At 45.2% G+C, this 13,518-nt stretch overlaps 1 protein-coding gene across 1 annotated transcript; it reads left to right on the top strand.

Annotated features, from left to right (window-relative positions):
• The first annotated feature begins 6,931 nt into the window (after nucleotides 1-6,931).
• On the top strand, nucleotides 6,932-11,672 carry LOC123491499 (pepsin A-like). The gene is made up of 9 exons (XM_045222317.1): nucleotides 6,932-7,002; nucleotides 7,143-7,284; nucleotides 8,568-8,685; nucleotides 9,050-9,168; nucleotides 9,519-9,715; nucleotides 9,921-10,037; nucleotides 10,301-10,445; nucleotides 10,762-10,860; nucleotides 11,235-11,672. The coding sequence occupies exons 1-9, from the start codon at nucleotides 6,944-6,946 to the stop codon at nucleotides 11,370-11,372; spliced, it is 1,134 nt and encodes a 377-aa protein (XP_045078252.1). The 5' UTR covers nucleotides 6,932-6,943; the 3' UTR covers nucleotides 11,373-11,672.
• Nucleotides 11,673-13,518: the final 1,846 nt, after the last annotated feature.

Below are 13,518 nucleotides of genomic sequence, written 5' to 3'. Positions count from 1 at the left end.
CAGCAGATGGAGCCATAGCTGTCTGGGTTTGCAGCCACCTCAGGGGGATGTAACGTCCCTCCAGGACACAGCCTCTCGTGACATCACACATCCCCCTCCTCGGGACCGACGTCCTCGTCGGGTAAAGGCAGCGAAGAAGGCATCACGCCGGAGAGGGCGTCCGCATTGCCGTGGTGCTTGCCAGCCCTCGGCTGTTTCCACTCCATCCGGTGAGTTGGTGCTGTGTTGTACAGTGCCGGTCTCTGGGGTCTCTCCTTGAGTTTCTTACTGAACGCATCAGCCTTGGTTTTAGCAGAGTTTAGCTTCTGTTGAGCAGCTTTCAGTTCCTTCTCTCTCTCTGCCTCCGCATTCTTCATCTTGTTCTCCAACACCTTGTACTTCTCCTCTGCCTTCTTCTGGACCTCCTTACTACTGCGCAGGGTCTCCTCACACTCCTCGATGGTCCTGCGCAGCATCTCCAGCTCCTCCTGTTGCTTAGGGAAGGAGCTCTGTTGGAGTTTAGCCTGGAGGATATCTAACTCTTCTGTCTTCATGTCTAACTGTTGCTTTAACAAACGATACCTCTCAGCGGTCCCCTTCAGACCAGACAGTTCTTTGTCCAGATTCTGTAGCTCCGTCTCTGTGTCGGTCTGGGCACCTGCCATCCCTATCAGAGCCCGGGGCGGGAGTGAGTAATTCGGAGGATTGCACCGGAGCCTTCCCAGGATGAGTCTTGCCTCTCCGTTTCCGAGGTGCTCGGGTTATCCTCTCCTGAGACTCTCTCCAGAGTGGGTAAAAGGCTGGGCAGTCTCGGTCCAATTAGGACAGGGACGGGGAGGGAATCAACCACCCCCGCCGTCGTGTGTATGGTTCCCCGTGTGCTGGTCATTGTAAGTTCAGTAATGGGGTATTCTCTGGTGTCCCCATGGACACAGGAAACTGGGAGGACTTTCCCCGGGGTCAGACACGTTGGGGCCACCAAATCCTTACGCACCAGGGTGGCCCGGCTACCAGAATCCAGTAAGGCCTCCACATCATGGTGATTCACAGTTACCGGGCAGGTGGGGGGTCGATCTGGGCCGCCATCTACGACTCCCAAGAGCGAGGCAAAACGGTGTGTGGGTGCTGAGCTGGAGGACTCCGCAGTGGGCATAGGTTCATCGGCTGGTTTCCCACACTGCCAGGAGATATGTCCCATCTCCCCACACCGGTAACACTGTCGAGTTTCCCCCTCCTGGTATACTCTTCTTGGACCCGCCTGGTTTCTGGCTCCCCCTGGAGCCGGGATAAGTCCTGACGTGGCTGGGTTCGAGACCTTGGGGTCCTTTGGACGGGTTCTTCCCATTTGTGGTGGGGCCGCACTCCTGGGGTCTTTTCGGGAAGCATTCAGCATCTCCGCTGTGGCCTGGTACTTTTCCACAGCTTCCACGGTCAGATCAGCCGTGGTCAAGGCCTGTTGACTGATGACCCGTTTTGCCTCATAAGGCAGGGCGCGTAGGTAACGATCCACCACAACGGCCTCCACCACCGCCGCTGCTGTATTCCTCTGCGGATCCAGCCATTTCCTTGCGATTCGGACAAGTTCATGCATCTGCGCCCGAGGAGGTTGGTCTGGTTGGAAGGTCCAGCTGTGAAAGCGCTGGGCCATACCAAACTTTGTGAGTCCATATCTGCTGAGGATCTCAGACTTCAGGGCATCATAGTCAGTAACCTGGTCAGGGCCCAGGTCCCGGACAGCATTCAGCGATTCCCCGGTTAGAAAGGGGGGCTAACAGACCAACCCACTGTTGCTTGGGCCAGGCTTCCCTAGTGGCCGTGGCCTCAAATGCATGCAGGTATGCCTCAATGTCATCGGTAGCTCCCATCTTAGATATAAAGTCACTTGCCTTTATTGGGCGGGTATTTTGGACCACCCTCTGTCTCTGCAACTGCAATTCCTCTGCCTTCAGAAGGTTGGCTTTCTTTTGCTCCTCCAAGAGAGCCACGTTTGCTTGCATCTGGGCTTGCTGGCCAGCAACAAGGGCTTTCAATATGTCCTCCATTTCAGTCGGGCGGGGAGCCTACGGCCAACTTGGAAAACTGGGTGATCAAACCTTCGGTATCCTCCTCTGACATGCACTATTAACGCTTGAGCGTGCCCGTATTCTCCACCATCTGTGATGTCACGAGAGGCTACACAGCTTTCAGCGGGATTGCTCAAGTAGTGCAAGGAGACCAGGTTCAACCAAAACAAGGATTTTATGAAAGGTCTTGGGAAACTAACGAAAGTATAACACAATTCGGTTCTCTGGTGGCTCTTTAAGGGTTAACAGTTCAGGGATGTCTCTTCCACATCCAACATCATAACTCTCCCTCGCTCAAATAACTTTTCCCCAGTCTTACTGTATTCCACGTTGCAGCTAGTGGCCAACCCAGCAAAACGTCCTTCCAAATGTCCCACACGTATTTCCACAGGTGCATATATCCAAAGGTGAGTATTTCCCAAAGGTAAGTATCTCCAAATCCTTATTCCTCATGGAAGTGGACGTGCAGCACTCTTGTCCTCCAGAGAGCCCAGGTTGGAGACTGTGTCTCTTCCCTTCCCCACACACTCCCTCAGTGTGTCTCTTCCCTTCCCCAACCTTCAGCTCATCAGCTCCTCATTTGTTTCAGCTGCGTGGGAAGATTGGCCATAGAGGGGTGGAGTTCCCGACCATACCAGCAGATGGAGCCATAGCTGTCTGGGTTTGCAGCCACCTCAGGGGGATGTAACGTCCCTCCAGGACACAGCCTCTCGTGACATCACAACACTCAATACTGAAACTCCTGCAATAGGGAAGAGGACATTGTGACAGATTACGATACAGTATACCAATATACTTCAGAAATCATTTAATTACATAGCACTGTAAACTCTATTATTCAGAAATAATATATCTACTGATGTTTTCTCATTCAGATAAAAGATATTCCCAGTTCTATTAGCGTTTTATGTATATTGTGGAGGGTGCCATACCGAAGCAGTAGATATCCTTTCAAGAGTTCAAATTGTGTCCTGCAGGTCATCTGTATGTTATTGTTTTAAATTAGAAAAATAAACAAGCATTTTCATTTTTAAACTGGTTAAAATGTGATCTTTAAAATGTTTTATCAGAGACTACCTCTACACCTTCAGACATTTTGTTTAATGTACTGATAACCAACGCCTGATTACAGACCAATTGTTCATTAATGGTGTAGATAAACTTTTGTTGACTTTTTTGGTCAGTCAATATTGTATGTATCGTCTGGGACATTAACCTTTTTCTTCATATATTGCTGTGTTGTTGTTGAACGCTGATATCAAATAACTTTGGCAATTGCAAGCTACTCTACTTTCCAAATGGAAACGTGACATTTTGATAAGATTATGAAAAGGTACAGCAAAGGATAATGCAATGCCATTCATTCATGGAGTACTAGGGGAGAGTGGGGTATGTTGAGCCATTTTTTACATTCAGCATTACTTAGTCCCAGATAGGTGCAGTGAAATACACTGCTCAAAAAAATAAAGGGAACACTAAAATAACACATCCTAGATCTGAATGAATGAAATAATCTTATTAAATACTTTTTTCTTTACATAGTTGAATGTGCTGACAACAAAATCATACAAAAAGTATCAATTGAAATCAAATGTATCAACCCATGGAGGTCTGGATTTGGAGTGGAAAACCACACTACAGGCTGATCCAACTTTGATGTAATGTCCTTAAAACAAGTCAAAATGAGGCTCAGTAGTGTGTGTGGCCTCCACGTGCCTGTATGACCTCCCTACAACACCTGGGCATGCTCCTGATGAGGTGGCGGATGGTCTCCTGAGGGATCTCCTCCCAGACCTGGACTAAAGCATCCGCCAACTCCTGAACAGTCTGTGGTGCAACGTGGTGTTGGTGGATGGAGCGAGACATGATGTCCCAGATGTGCTCAATTGGATTCAGGTCTGGGGAACGGGCGGGCCAGTCCATAGCATTAATGCCTTCCTCTTGCAGGAACTGCTGACACACTCCAGCCACATGAGGTCTAGCATTTTCTTGCTTTAGGAGGAACCCAGGGCCAACCGCACCAGCATATGGTCTCACAAGGGGTCGGAGGATCTCATCTCGGTACCTAATGGCAGTCAGGCTACCTCTGGCGAGCACATGGAGGGCTGTGCGGCCCCCCAAAGAAATGCCACCCCACACCATGACTGACCCACCGCCAAACCGGTCATGCTGGAGGATGTTGCAGGCAGCAGAATGTTCTCCACGGCGTCTCCAAACTCTGTCACGTCTGTCACATGTGCTCAGTGTGAACCTGCTTTCATCTGTGAAGAGCACAGGGTGCCAGTGGCGAATTTGCCAATCTTGGTGTTGTCTGGCAAATGCCAAACGTCCTGCACGGTGTTGGGCTGTAAGCACAACCCCCACCTATGGACGTCGGGCCCTCATACCACCCTCATGGAGTCTGTTTCTGACCGTTTGAGCAGACACATGCACATTTTTGGCCTGCTGGAGGTAATTTTGCAGGGCTCTGGCAGTGGTCCTCCTGCTCCTCCTTGCACAAAGGCGGAGGTAGCAGTCCTGCTGCTGGGTTGTTGCCCTCCTACGGCCTCCTCCACGTCTCCTGATGTACTGGCCTGTCTCCTGGTAGCGCCTCCATGCTCTGGACACTACGCTGACAGACACAGCAAACCTTCTTGCCACAGCTCGCATTGATGTGCCATCCTGGATGAGCTGCACTACCTGAGCCACTTGTGTGGGTTGTAGACTCCGTCTCATGCTACCACTAGAGTGAAAGCACCAGGAATTCACCAGCATTCAAAAGTGACCAAAACATCAGCCAGGGAAGCATAGGAATTGAGAAGTGGTCTGTGGTCACCACCTGCAAAACCAGTCCTTTATTGGGGGTGTCTTGCTAATTGCCTATAATTTCCACCTGTTGTCTATTCCATTTGCACAACAGCATGTGAAATGTAATGTCAATCAGTGTTGCTTCCTAAGTGGACAGTTTGATTTCACAGAAGTGTGATTGACTTGGAGTTACATTGTGTTGTTTAAGTGTTCCCTTTATTTTTTTGAGCAGTGTATGTTGTTTTAGAGGCTCAGTCATAGTAGTACGGTGCCCCTGGAGCAAATTAGGGTTATGTCACGGTTTCGGCCGAGGCTGCCTCTCTTCCTTGCTCGGGCAGGCTTCGGCGTTCGTCGTCTCCGGAATACTAGCTGCCACCGTTGCATGTTTCTATGTTCGTTTCCTTTTGTCTGATTGTTGTTACACCTGTTATCGTTTAGTATAATTAGTGTCCTATAAGTTCTCGTTGTGTTTGTCTAGTGTTGTGTGTTATTGTTTTACTGTCGTGCCGGTAGGCTGTCATTCTACTGTTTGCTCGGTTGAGCCATTTCTCCACATTGTTTGGAGTGTTTTGTCGCACCTGTTTGTGCGCCCGTTCTTTTCGCCTACGTGCGGAGTTTTCGCCTTAGGGCATTTATTCGTGGTTGTTTTGTGTTGCATCTACTAAAGTCTGTTGGACTAACGTTCTGCGTCCTGCGCCTGATTCCACCACCACACCCACCTACATCTACCTTGACAGGTTAACGACAGATTTTTCTCCTTGTCGGCTTTCGGTTACTGGCCCAATGCTCTAACCGTAATTCGTCTAAAAAAGATATCTACATATATTTCAGGATGTTGTTCAGGATACCGTTTTGAAAACATAGCTAGTCCAAAAAAGTGGTATCTTGGAACAACTTAAATAGAGCATATGGACAGGGTGATCATACGGATACATTTCTAACGCTTTGTACTTTTGTAAACACTTTTAACATCGGCTCAAGCCCTGGTGTAACCTCATATCCCAGCGATAATGCTTTGCATTACGCCTGGGAAGAAAACTCTTCAATTGTGGCCTAGAGGGGGGCGAACCCAACTGAGGAAGGCATTTTTCATCATTTGAATTTGACTAATCACACACGTGTTTATAAAAGGCCACATTTTTTCCTGTACAAAGAAAGGAGAAGAAACATCTCTGATTATGCCAACTCTGTCACTACGCGCTCAGGCATGCTTTGTTTCGCTAACAGTGATTGAGTTATACTGTTAGCCTAAATTATGACTATTCAATCTACTTATCACATTAGGAGTGGAAGCCTATCTTACATAAGTCTGCAAATGCGATGATAGATGCATGCAATCCTTTAATATAAAGATGCTATTTTATGGTGAAAAAAGATCTTCCACAAACTTGAAACTTGCATGCCCCGACGGGGGAGGGGGCAACTCTATATTAGGTAGGTGTTCCTAATGTTTTGTCCACTCGGTGTAAATGCCGTTCTACAGACCTTTAAACCAGATGTTGCGGTGGTAATTTATGAATGGGGTCATTATTATTTTTGGTTGTTGTTCTCTAAATAGCATTTTAGAGTTTTTCAATTGTGTAGAAATGCAGTAAATGAGCTTAAACTTCCAAAAAATGTCCCCCTCCCCCCCACACCCCACTTTGACATACCCTAGGTTTAACTGAACTGATGCCACCGTGGCACAGACTAGTATCCAGCTATATATCCAGCTATATTTTGTTTCCCAATGTTAGATAATGACACACTGTTCATTAACATTGTTCCAAATCATATTCACTTTTGCTACATAGGCGTTTTATATTTGTAACCACATCACACTTTTCTTATCTGAAGTTGTGTTATCAACTGTGTTCCAAATGGCACTATATTCCCTATTTAGTGCACTACTTTTGACTAGAGGCATATGGACCCTGTTCAAAAGTAGTGCACTATATTGGGGATAGGGTGCCATTTTGGGACACTCCGATTGCGTGATATTGTGTGTTAAAGGAGGGCATGACATGGTCATATGGCTGTGGATTGGGTCCTGGTGTACATGATAACTGTATATAAGGCCTGGGTTCTCCTACTCTAACTTCACTCACTGAGTCCAAGAAGAACCAGAAGCAACCATGATGAAGTGGGCTGTCGTCCTGTGTGCCCTAGTGGTCCTCTCCGAGTGTAATACCAAGTAAGTCCCAGTCCTGTTCTATTCTTCTTTTTAATTTTATTTTCTGTCTGCATATTCTGTTTATTGTTGTCAGCACCATTTCACCAGGTCAAATTCCTGGTACATGTAATTGGCGAATAAAGGTGATTGTGTGTTTTTAGGATCTCTCTGATCAAGGGGAAGACTGCCAGAGAGACCCTGATGGAGAAGGGTATATGGGAGGAGACCAGGCTGAAGTTCCCCTACAACCCTATGGCCAAGTTCTACCAGACCGGTGATGAGGCTATGACCAACGACGCTGATGTAAGGCAGAGACAGAACCAGTATGGTGATATACTGTATTAGCCTGGTGACTGATCCCAGATCTGTTTTTGATGTATAGTCAATGACCAAGGGAGTTGTCTACAGTGCATTCGGAACGGAAAGTATTCAGACCCCCTTGACTTTTTTCACAATTTATGACGTTACAGCCTAATTCTAAAATTGATTAAATAAAAATTGTCCCCATAATGACAAAGCGAAAACATTTTATTTTATTTTGCAAATGTATATATATATATATATATATATGTTTTTTTTTGTTTCGTTTTCTAATCCTTTATATAGATAAGTATTCAGACCCTTTGCTAAGAGACTTGAAATTGAGCTCAGGTGCATCCTGTTTCCATTGATCATCCTTGAGATATTTCTACAACATGATTGGAGTCCACCTGTGGTAAATTAAATTGATTGGAAAGGTACACACCTGTCCATATAATATCCCACAGTTGACAGTGCATGTCAGAGGAAAAACCAAGCCATGAGTTCAAAGGAATTATCCGTAGAGCTCTGAGATAGGATTGTGTCGAGGCACAGATCTGGGTAACGGTACCAAAACATTTCTGCAGCATTGAAGGTCCCCAAGAACACAGTGGCCTCTATCATTCTTAAATTGAAGAAGTTTGGAAACACCAACACTCTTCCTAGAGCTGGCCGCCAGGCCAAACTGAGCAATTGGGGAGAAGGGCCTTGGTCAGGAGGTGACCAAAAACCCGATGGTCACTCTGACAGAGCCAATCAGGCCTTTAGGGTAGAGTGGCCAGACGGAAGACACTCCTCAGTAAAAGGAACATGACAGCCTGCTTGGAGTTTGCCAAAAGGCATCTAAAGACTATCAGACCATGAGAAACAAGATTCTCTGGTCTGATGAAACCAAGACTGGACTCTTTGGCCTGAATGCCAAACGTCACGTCTGGAGGAAACCTGGCACCATCCAAATGCACTGTATACAACACAAACAGACCTGGGACCAGGCTAGTCTATAGACTATATGATTATTGTTTCAAAAATGTCATTACATGTTGGATATTGTGACTGCATAGTTTGAACCCATTGACTCTACAGTTTGTATTCATGTCTTGCTTAAATTAAATGCACACTGGCATGATCAAATTAATTATGAGCTTAGAGTTGAGCATATAGCCATGCTTCTTGACAAGTAACTAGCTACATAGTTAGACAAATGCCTGTTTCTTCATAGTACTCTGAAATGTTCACTTGTGTGACCCTGACTTACAGTACATCTCTGTTTCAACGTCTCTCTGCAGTTGTCCTACTATGGTGTGATCTCCATTGGAACCCCTCCCCAGTCCTTCAACGTCATCTTTGACACTGGCTCCTCCAACCTGTGGGTTCCCTCTGTCTACTGCTCCAGCCCAGCCTGCCGTGAGTATATTGTAGGGGTCTGGAGAATACTGTTGACGTTGGAGAATAGCCATATTTCAAATTGTTTCTGAGTAGTCTCTTGTGATAGAGTTGCAAAAAACTGTTTCATATTGAGTACCTAGCCAGAGAATGGGAGACTTGGTTGTGGGTTGAGGTTAGGGGGCTGAGGGGAGCACCTTGAGATTTACAGCATAAAGGGGGTTCGCTCAACACAATGAAACAATAGAATAAGAGGAATGTATTTTTGTATTGTCCCATTTAGAGCGTGGATTGTGGAAAATAGCTCAATACCAACGAAGAAATGAATGTTCAGTTTTGCAATGGCATGGTGTGTACTTAATGAAGATGTTCATGTTTTGGATAGAGAACCATGCCGAATTCAACCCTGCACAGTCTAGCACCTTCTCATGGGCCAACAAGCCTGTTTCCATTCAGTACGGAACTGGCAGCATGACTGGACAGCTGGCATATGACACTGTTTCAGTATGTAAATGTAGCTAGCTACACATTATTGTGATACATTTTTATTGACACTTTCAAATACAACATACTGTACATTACATACATTACAACCACCAAATAATATTCCACTCAGCACCCGTCCTCCCCTAACGGTCCCATTTTATAACATCACATGCTATAAACAATACCCAAGCATATTAGTAACTGACTCCAGTAGATTCAGCAAAGAAATATAATTACTATTTTGGGTACACTCAATATGGCCTCCGGTCCACACATCACCAAACAACTGACTTGAATGGGAAAACCCATTCTAGTAATTCTATTTCTATGGTGCCCAGTGACTGATGCCTGCTGTTCTGTGTTTCCAGGTGGGAGGTATCTCTGTGACTCAGCAGATCTTTGGTGCCAGTCAGACCGAGGCTCCCTTCATGGCCAACATGGTTGCCGACGGTATCCTGGGCCTGGCTTTCCCCAACCTGGCAGCCTCTGGGGCCACACCCGTCTTTGACAACATGATGACCCAGGGCCTGGTGTCCCAGAACCTCTTCTCTGTCTACCTGAGCGGGTAACATAGTAACTGTACAAATACACCTGGATGGGAGGTGGCATTTTCTCTTAGTTGTGATATTAATAAATAAGAATGTACCAGTGATTTTATATTAAATACAATTATACAACTGCTTTAATTGTCTTTGAAGGAGAGGTGACATCCATTTCAAAATGTGTTGATGATTAAACAACCTTGTTGACCTTTTCTCCTCCTCCAATAGAAACTCAGCAGAGGGTAGTGTGGTGTCATTCGGTGACATCGAGTCTAACTACTACACCGGACAGATCACCTGGATCCCCCTGTCCTCCGAGACCTACTGGCAGATAAACATGGACAGGTAGGTACACTAGTCCACACAGAGCCCATATCCTGGTCCATATCCATACCAATATTCATGTATCATCCCTTCATGCCATTACCCAGAACACATTGGAACAGTACATAAAATGAACATGCCTACTTCCAGTCTGGAGCCTATGACAAAATCTTGCTGTGCACTTAGCAAGTTCATGTTTATTTGCTCACAACAAAAACCCAACAGCAAGAAATATACATACAACCAAAAGAACAGGTAAACTCAGCTAATATTTGTCCTTCCAGTGTTACCATCAACGGCAACACAGTGGCTTGCAATGGTGGCTGTCAGGCTATCATAGATACTGGTACCTCCCTGATCGTCGGGCCAACCAGTGACATCAACAACATGAACAGCTGGGTCGGAGCCACCACTGACCAGTATGGAGATGTGAGTCACACACACACTGACTGGTACAGACATGTACAACTATAAGGCTTTTCACACTACTGAGCGGAACCAAGCCCAGCAAGTGGGAAGAGCAAATATCTGAACCAGCACATTGTGGTTGGGGCGGCATGGTTGTGTGAAAAGGGCATACATCTGTTCTCATTGTTGTTTTTTCCCTCAATCACTGCCTCCCCTTTGATCAATGTATGCACTCACTAACTGTAAGTCGCTCTGGATAAGAGCGTCTTCTAAATGACTAAAATGTCAAATGTAATCAACCACAGAATAAACTAGAACATTTTTATTCCTCTCCTAGGCCACCGTGAACTGCAACAACATTCCCAGCATGCCCGAGGTGACCTTCACCCTCAACGGAAACGCCTTCACCATCTCTGCCTCCGCCTACACCTCCCAGGTAGTCTACTGAAATACATGTTGTTACATACAACCCAGCTATGATACACAATAACCTATGACCTCCCAGGTAGTCTACTGAAATACATGTTGAAGACTATATACATGTTGTTACATATAACCTATCACCTCCCAGGTAGTCTACTAAAAGACATGTTGATACATACAACCTATGACCTCCCAGGTAGTCTACTAAAAGACATGTTGTTACATACAACCTATCTGCCCTATCTGATCTTCAATGCTGATGTGTTTCAGAGCAAGCTCCTTCATCAGAGCACCTGTACATCTGAGACTTGACCTTTCTTTTAGATCCTAGGAGCAAAGGGCCTCATATGCCTGATTTTCCTCCTCTTCCTCTCTCTATCTCTGTAGAACTCCAACGGCTGCATGACTGGTTTTGGAAATGGTGGAACTCAGCAGCTCTGGATCCTTGGAGATGTCTTCATCAGGCAATACTATGCCATCTTTGACAGGCAGAACAACAGTGTCGGTCTGGCCCAGGCTGCGTAAGATATCCACTGAGAGATCCACTAGATCAACAGAGATCCATTGATCCCAAAGATCCTTAAGGGCTAGATGTAATCTGTACTGCGTAAGTACCGTGTTATAGTGGGATTGAAATTGAAAAGTAATTTATGATTGAGCCGACATATGCAGCATTTACCGTGAATGCAGTCTCTGCTAATGTGAGAACATTGCCTTTAAATTTAAATTGTGCTAAAACGCAGATCTTCCAAAGTCTGGATTAAATCTAGGCCTAAGTCTTCCAGTTATGTTATATATGTGATTATAGCACTAAAATTGTCTTGGTTGGGGAAATGTTGTAGATTGTGAAATGTGCACAGCTGCTAATGAATAAAATAAATTTTAGCATTGCAAATAAAGTGTGTGTGTTTGGTTGCCTATAGCTCTTTCTCCCTGAAGTGAAACTATCCTCTTGTGGAACCTCTTAATGTAAGAAAAGATAGGAACAGAATAGAATACTATAGAATATTGACCTGAATATGCTGGAGGCAGGTAGGCCCAGAGCCATAGATAACCATCTCTTATAGGATCCTGACTAGTCTCCCAGTCCCTGCCGCTGAAAAACATCCCCACAGCATGATGTTGCCACCACCATGCTTCACCGTAGGGATGGTGCCAGGTTTCCTACAGACGTGACGCTTGGCATTCAGGCCAAAGAGTTAAATCTTGGTTTCATCAGACCAGAGAATCTTGTTTCTCATGGTCTGAGAGTCCTTCGGTGCCTTTTTGGCAAACTCCAAGCTGGCAGTCATGTGCCTTTTACAGAGGAGTGGCTTCTGTCTGGCCTTCTATATCACCTCTGCTTCTGAAATAATAGATAGTTATTATAATGCTTAATTTTATTTCTATCACATGATCTATGTACTGTCTCCCACCCCCCACGTACGTCTACGTGTTTGGGCGCGCAAGCCAGCACTTATATATTATTCCACTTTTATCCACTCTCTATTAATCAATTACCCGCACATAACGTACATCATATTTTAATATATTAATATTAACCAAACCACTCGTATTTCTAATGATTCTTTATTGCCACAAGTTAGTTTACCCTAATCTAGTCCCAGCGGAACATCAATTTAATTACCTAGACCCCCATACACGTGACCTGTTCCTCCAACAGGATTTGTCATACCCCTCCGAGAAAATCACACACACACACCTTCTGATTTCCTCTTAAATCAGGGCCACACACTCCTTCTGATTTCCCTTTTAAACCAGGACACACACACTCCTGATTTCCTGTTAATCCAGGACACACACCTTTTCTACTAGCCTGCTTGTCTTATTTACACTTATCTATAATCACATTGCATGCATGCTTAGTTCTCATTCCAACAAAAACTCTGCTCTTCTACTAAATTTGGTCCTTAAATTCTGGAGAGAACCCTTCTGTACCCTACCCTCAGATTCAGCTTGATCGAAACACACAGTTTAAGTAAGAACGTTGCTTACCTTTGTTTAAACAGTGGCCACTGATTGTGTGATTCGTCAAAACCTCCTCCGATGGCAAAGCACTCAAAGATCTCTATAAACAGGTCCTGCCGGGATCGCCCATTATGTTGTGGAAAATAACAACTATACTTTATTACAAATCAATCCTTCCAGAGTGTTTGTGGGATTAAGAATGACTTCATTATGATGTCAACAAAACCAGGCCAATCTGCAGATTTGCCCCTCTTCTTCTCTCCATCTTATATAGTGTCCTCCACATACCATAGCTTTAAATCCTCCCTCCTCAGTTTCCCACTCTTTTATTGCTCCGCCCACTCCCTTTGTCTATGGTGGCGGCTACATTCGACTTTCATTCAGTTCAGAATCAATAGTAATACACTCAATCAATCCCTTATCTTGCAAAAATACTAATGTTTAGGTTAAACTCTGTTCAACCTTGGCACCGCTCTTTATCACTTTGTGTGAGGAGAGAGACAAAAGGCCACAAGCTAGTTTCAGTCCCCGATAAGATAAGACAGCGATGGATTTCAGTAAAAGCGAGCAATCAAACCCTAAGTCGGATTCCATCTTTTACCCACACACACAGTGAAATGACCCAATTCAGTTAGCCACAAAGAATGTTAACTATATGTTGATGATTAACTCAGTTTTACCTCATAGTCCACTAAACAATTTC

Source organism: Coregonus clupeaformis, chromosome 8, assembly GCF_020615455.1.
Source record: "Coregonus clupeaformis isolate EN_2021a chromosome 8, ASM2061545v1, whole genome shotgun sequence".
NCBI lineage: Eukaryota > Metazoa > Chordata > Actinopteri > Salmoniformes > Salmonidae > Coregonus > Coregonus clupeaformis.
The sequence above is the reverse complement of the archived record's forward strand: the minus strand, read 5'-3'. Positions and strand labels throughout refer to the sequence as shown.

Excerpts from the sequence above, each read along its gene's own strand:
- LOC123491499 (XM_045222317.1), top strand. The coding sequence starts at position 6,944 with ATGATGAAGTGGGCTGTCGTCCTGTGTGCCCTAGTGGTCCTCTCCGAG. Across the intron at positions 9,169-9,518 it reads TGGCATATGACACTGTTTCA|GTGGGAGGTATCTCTGTGAC; the intron begins GTATGTAAATGT and ends CTGTGTTTCCAG. Across the intron at positions 10,861-11,234 it reads CCTCCGCCTACACCTCCCAG|AACTCCAACGGCTGCATGAC; the intron begins GTAGTCTACTGA and ends CTATCTCTGTAG.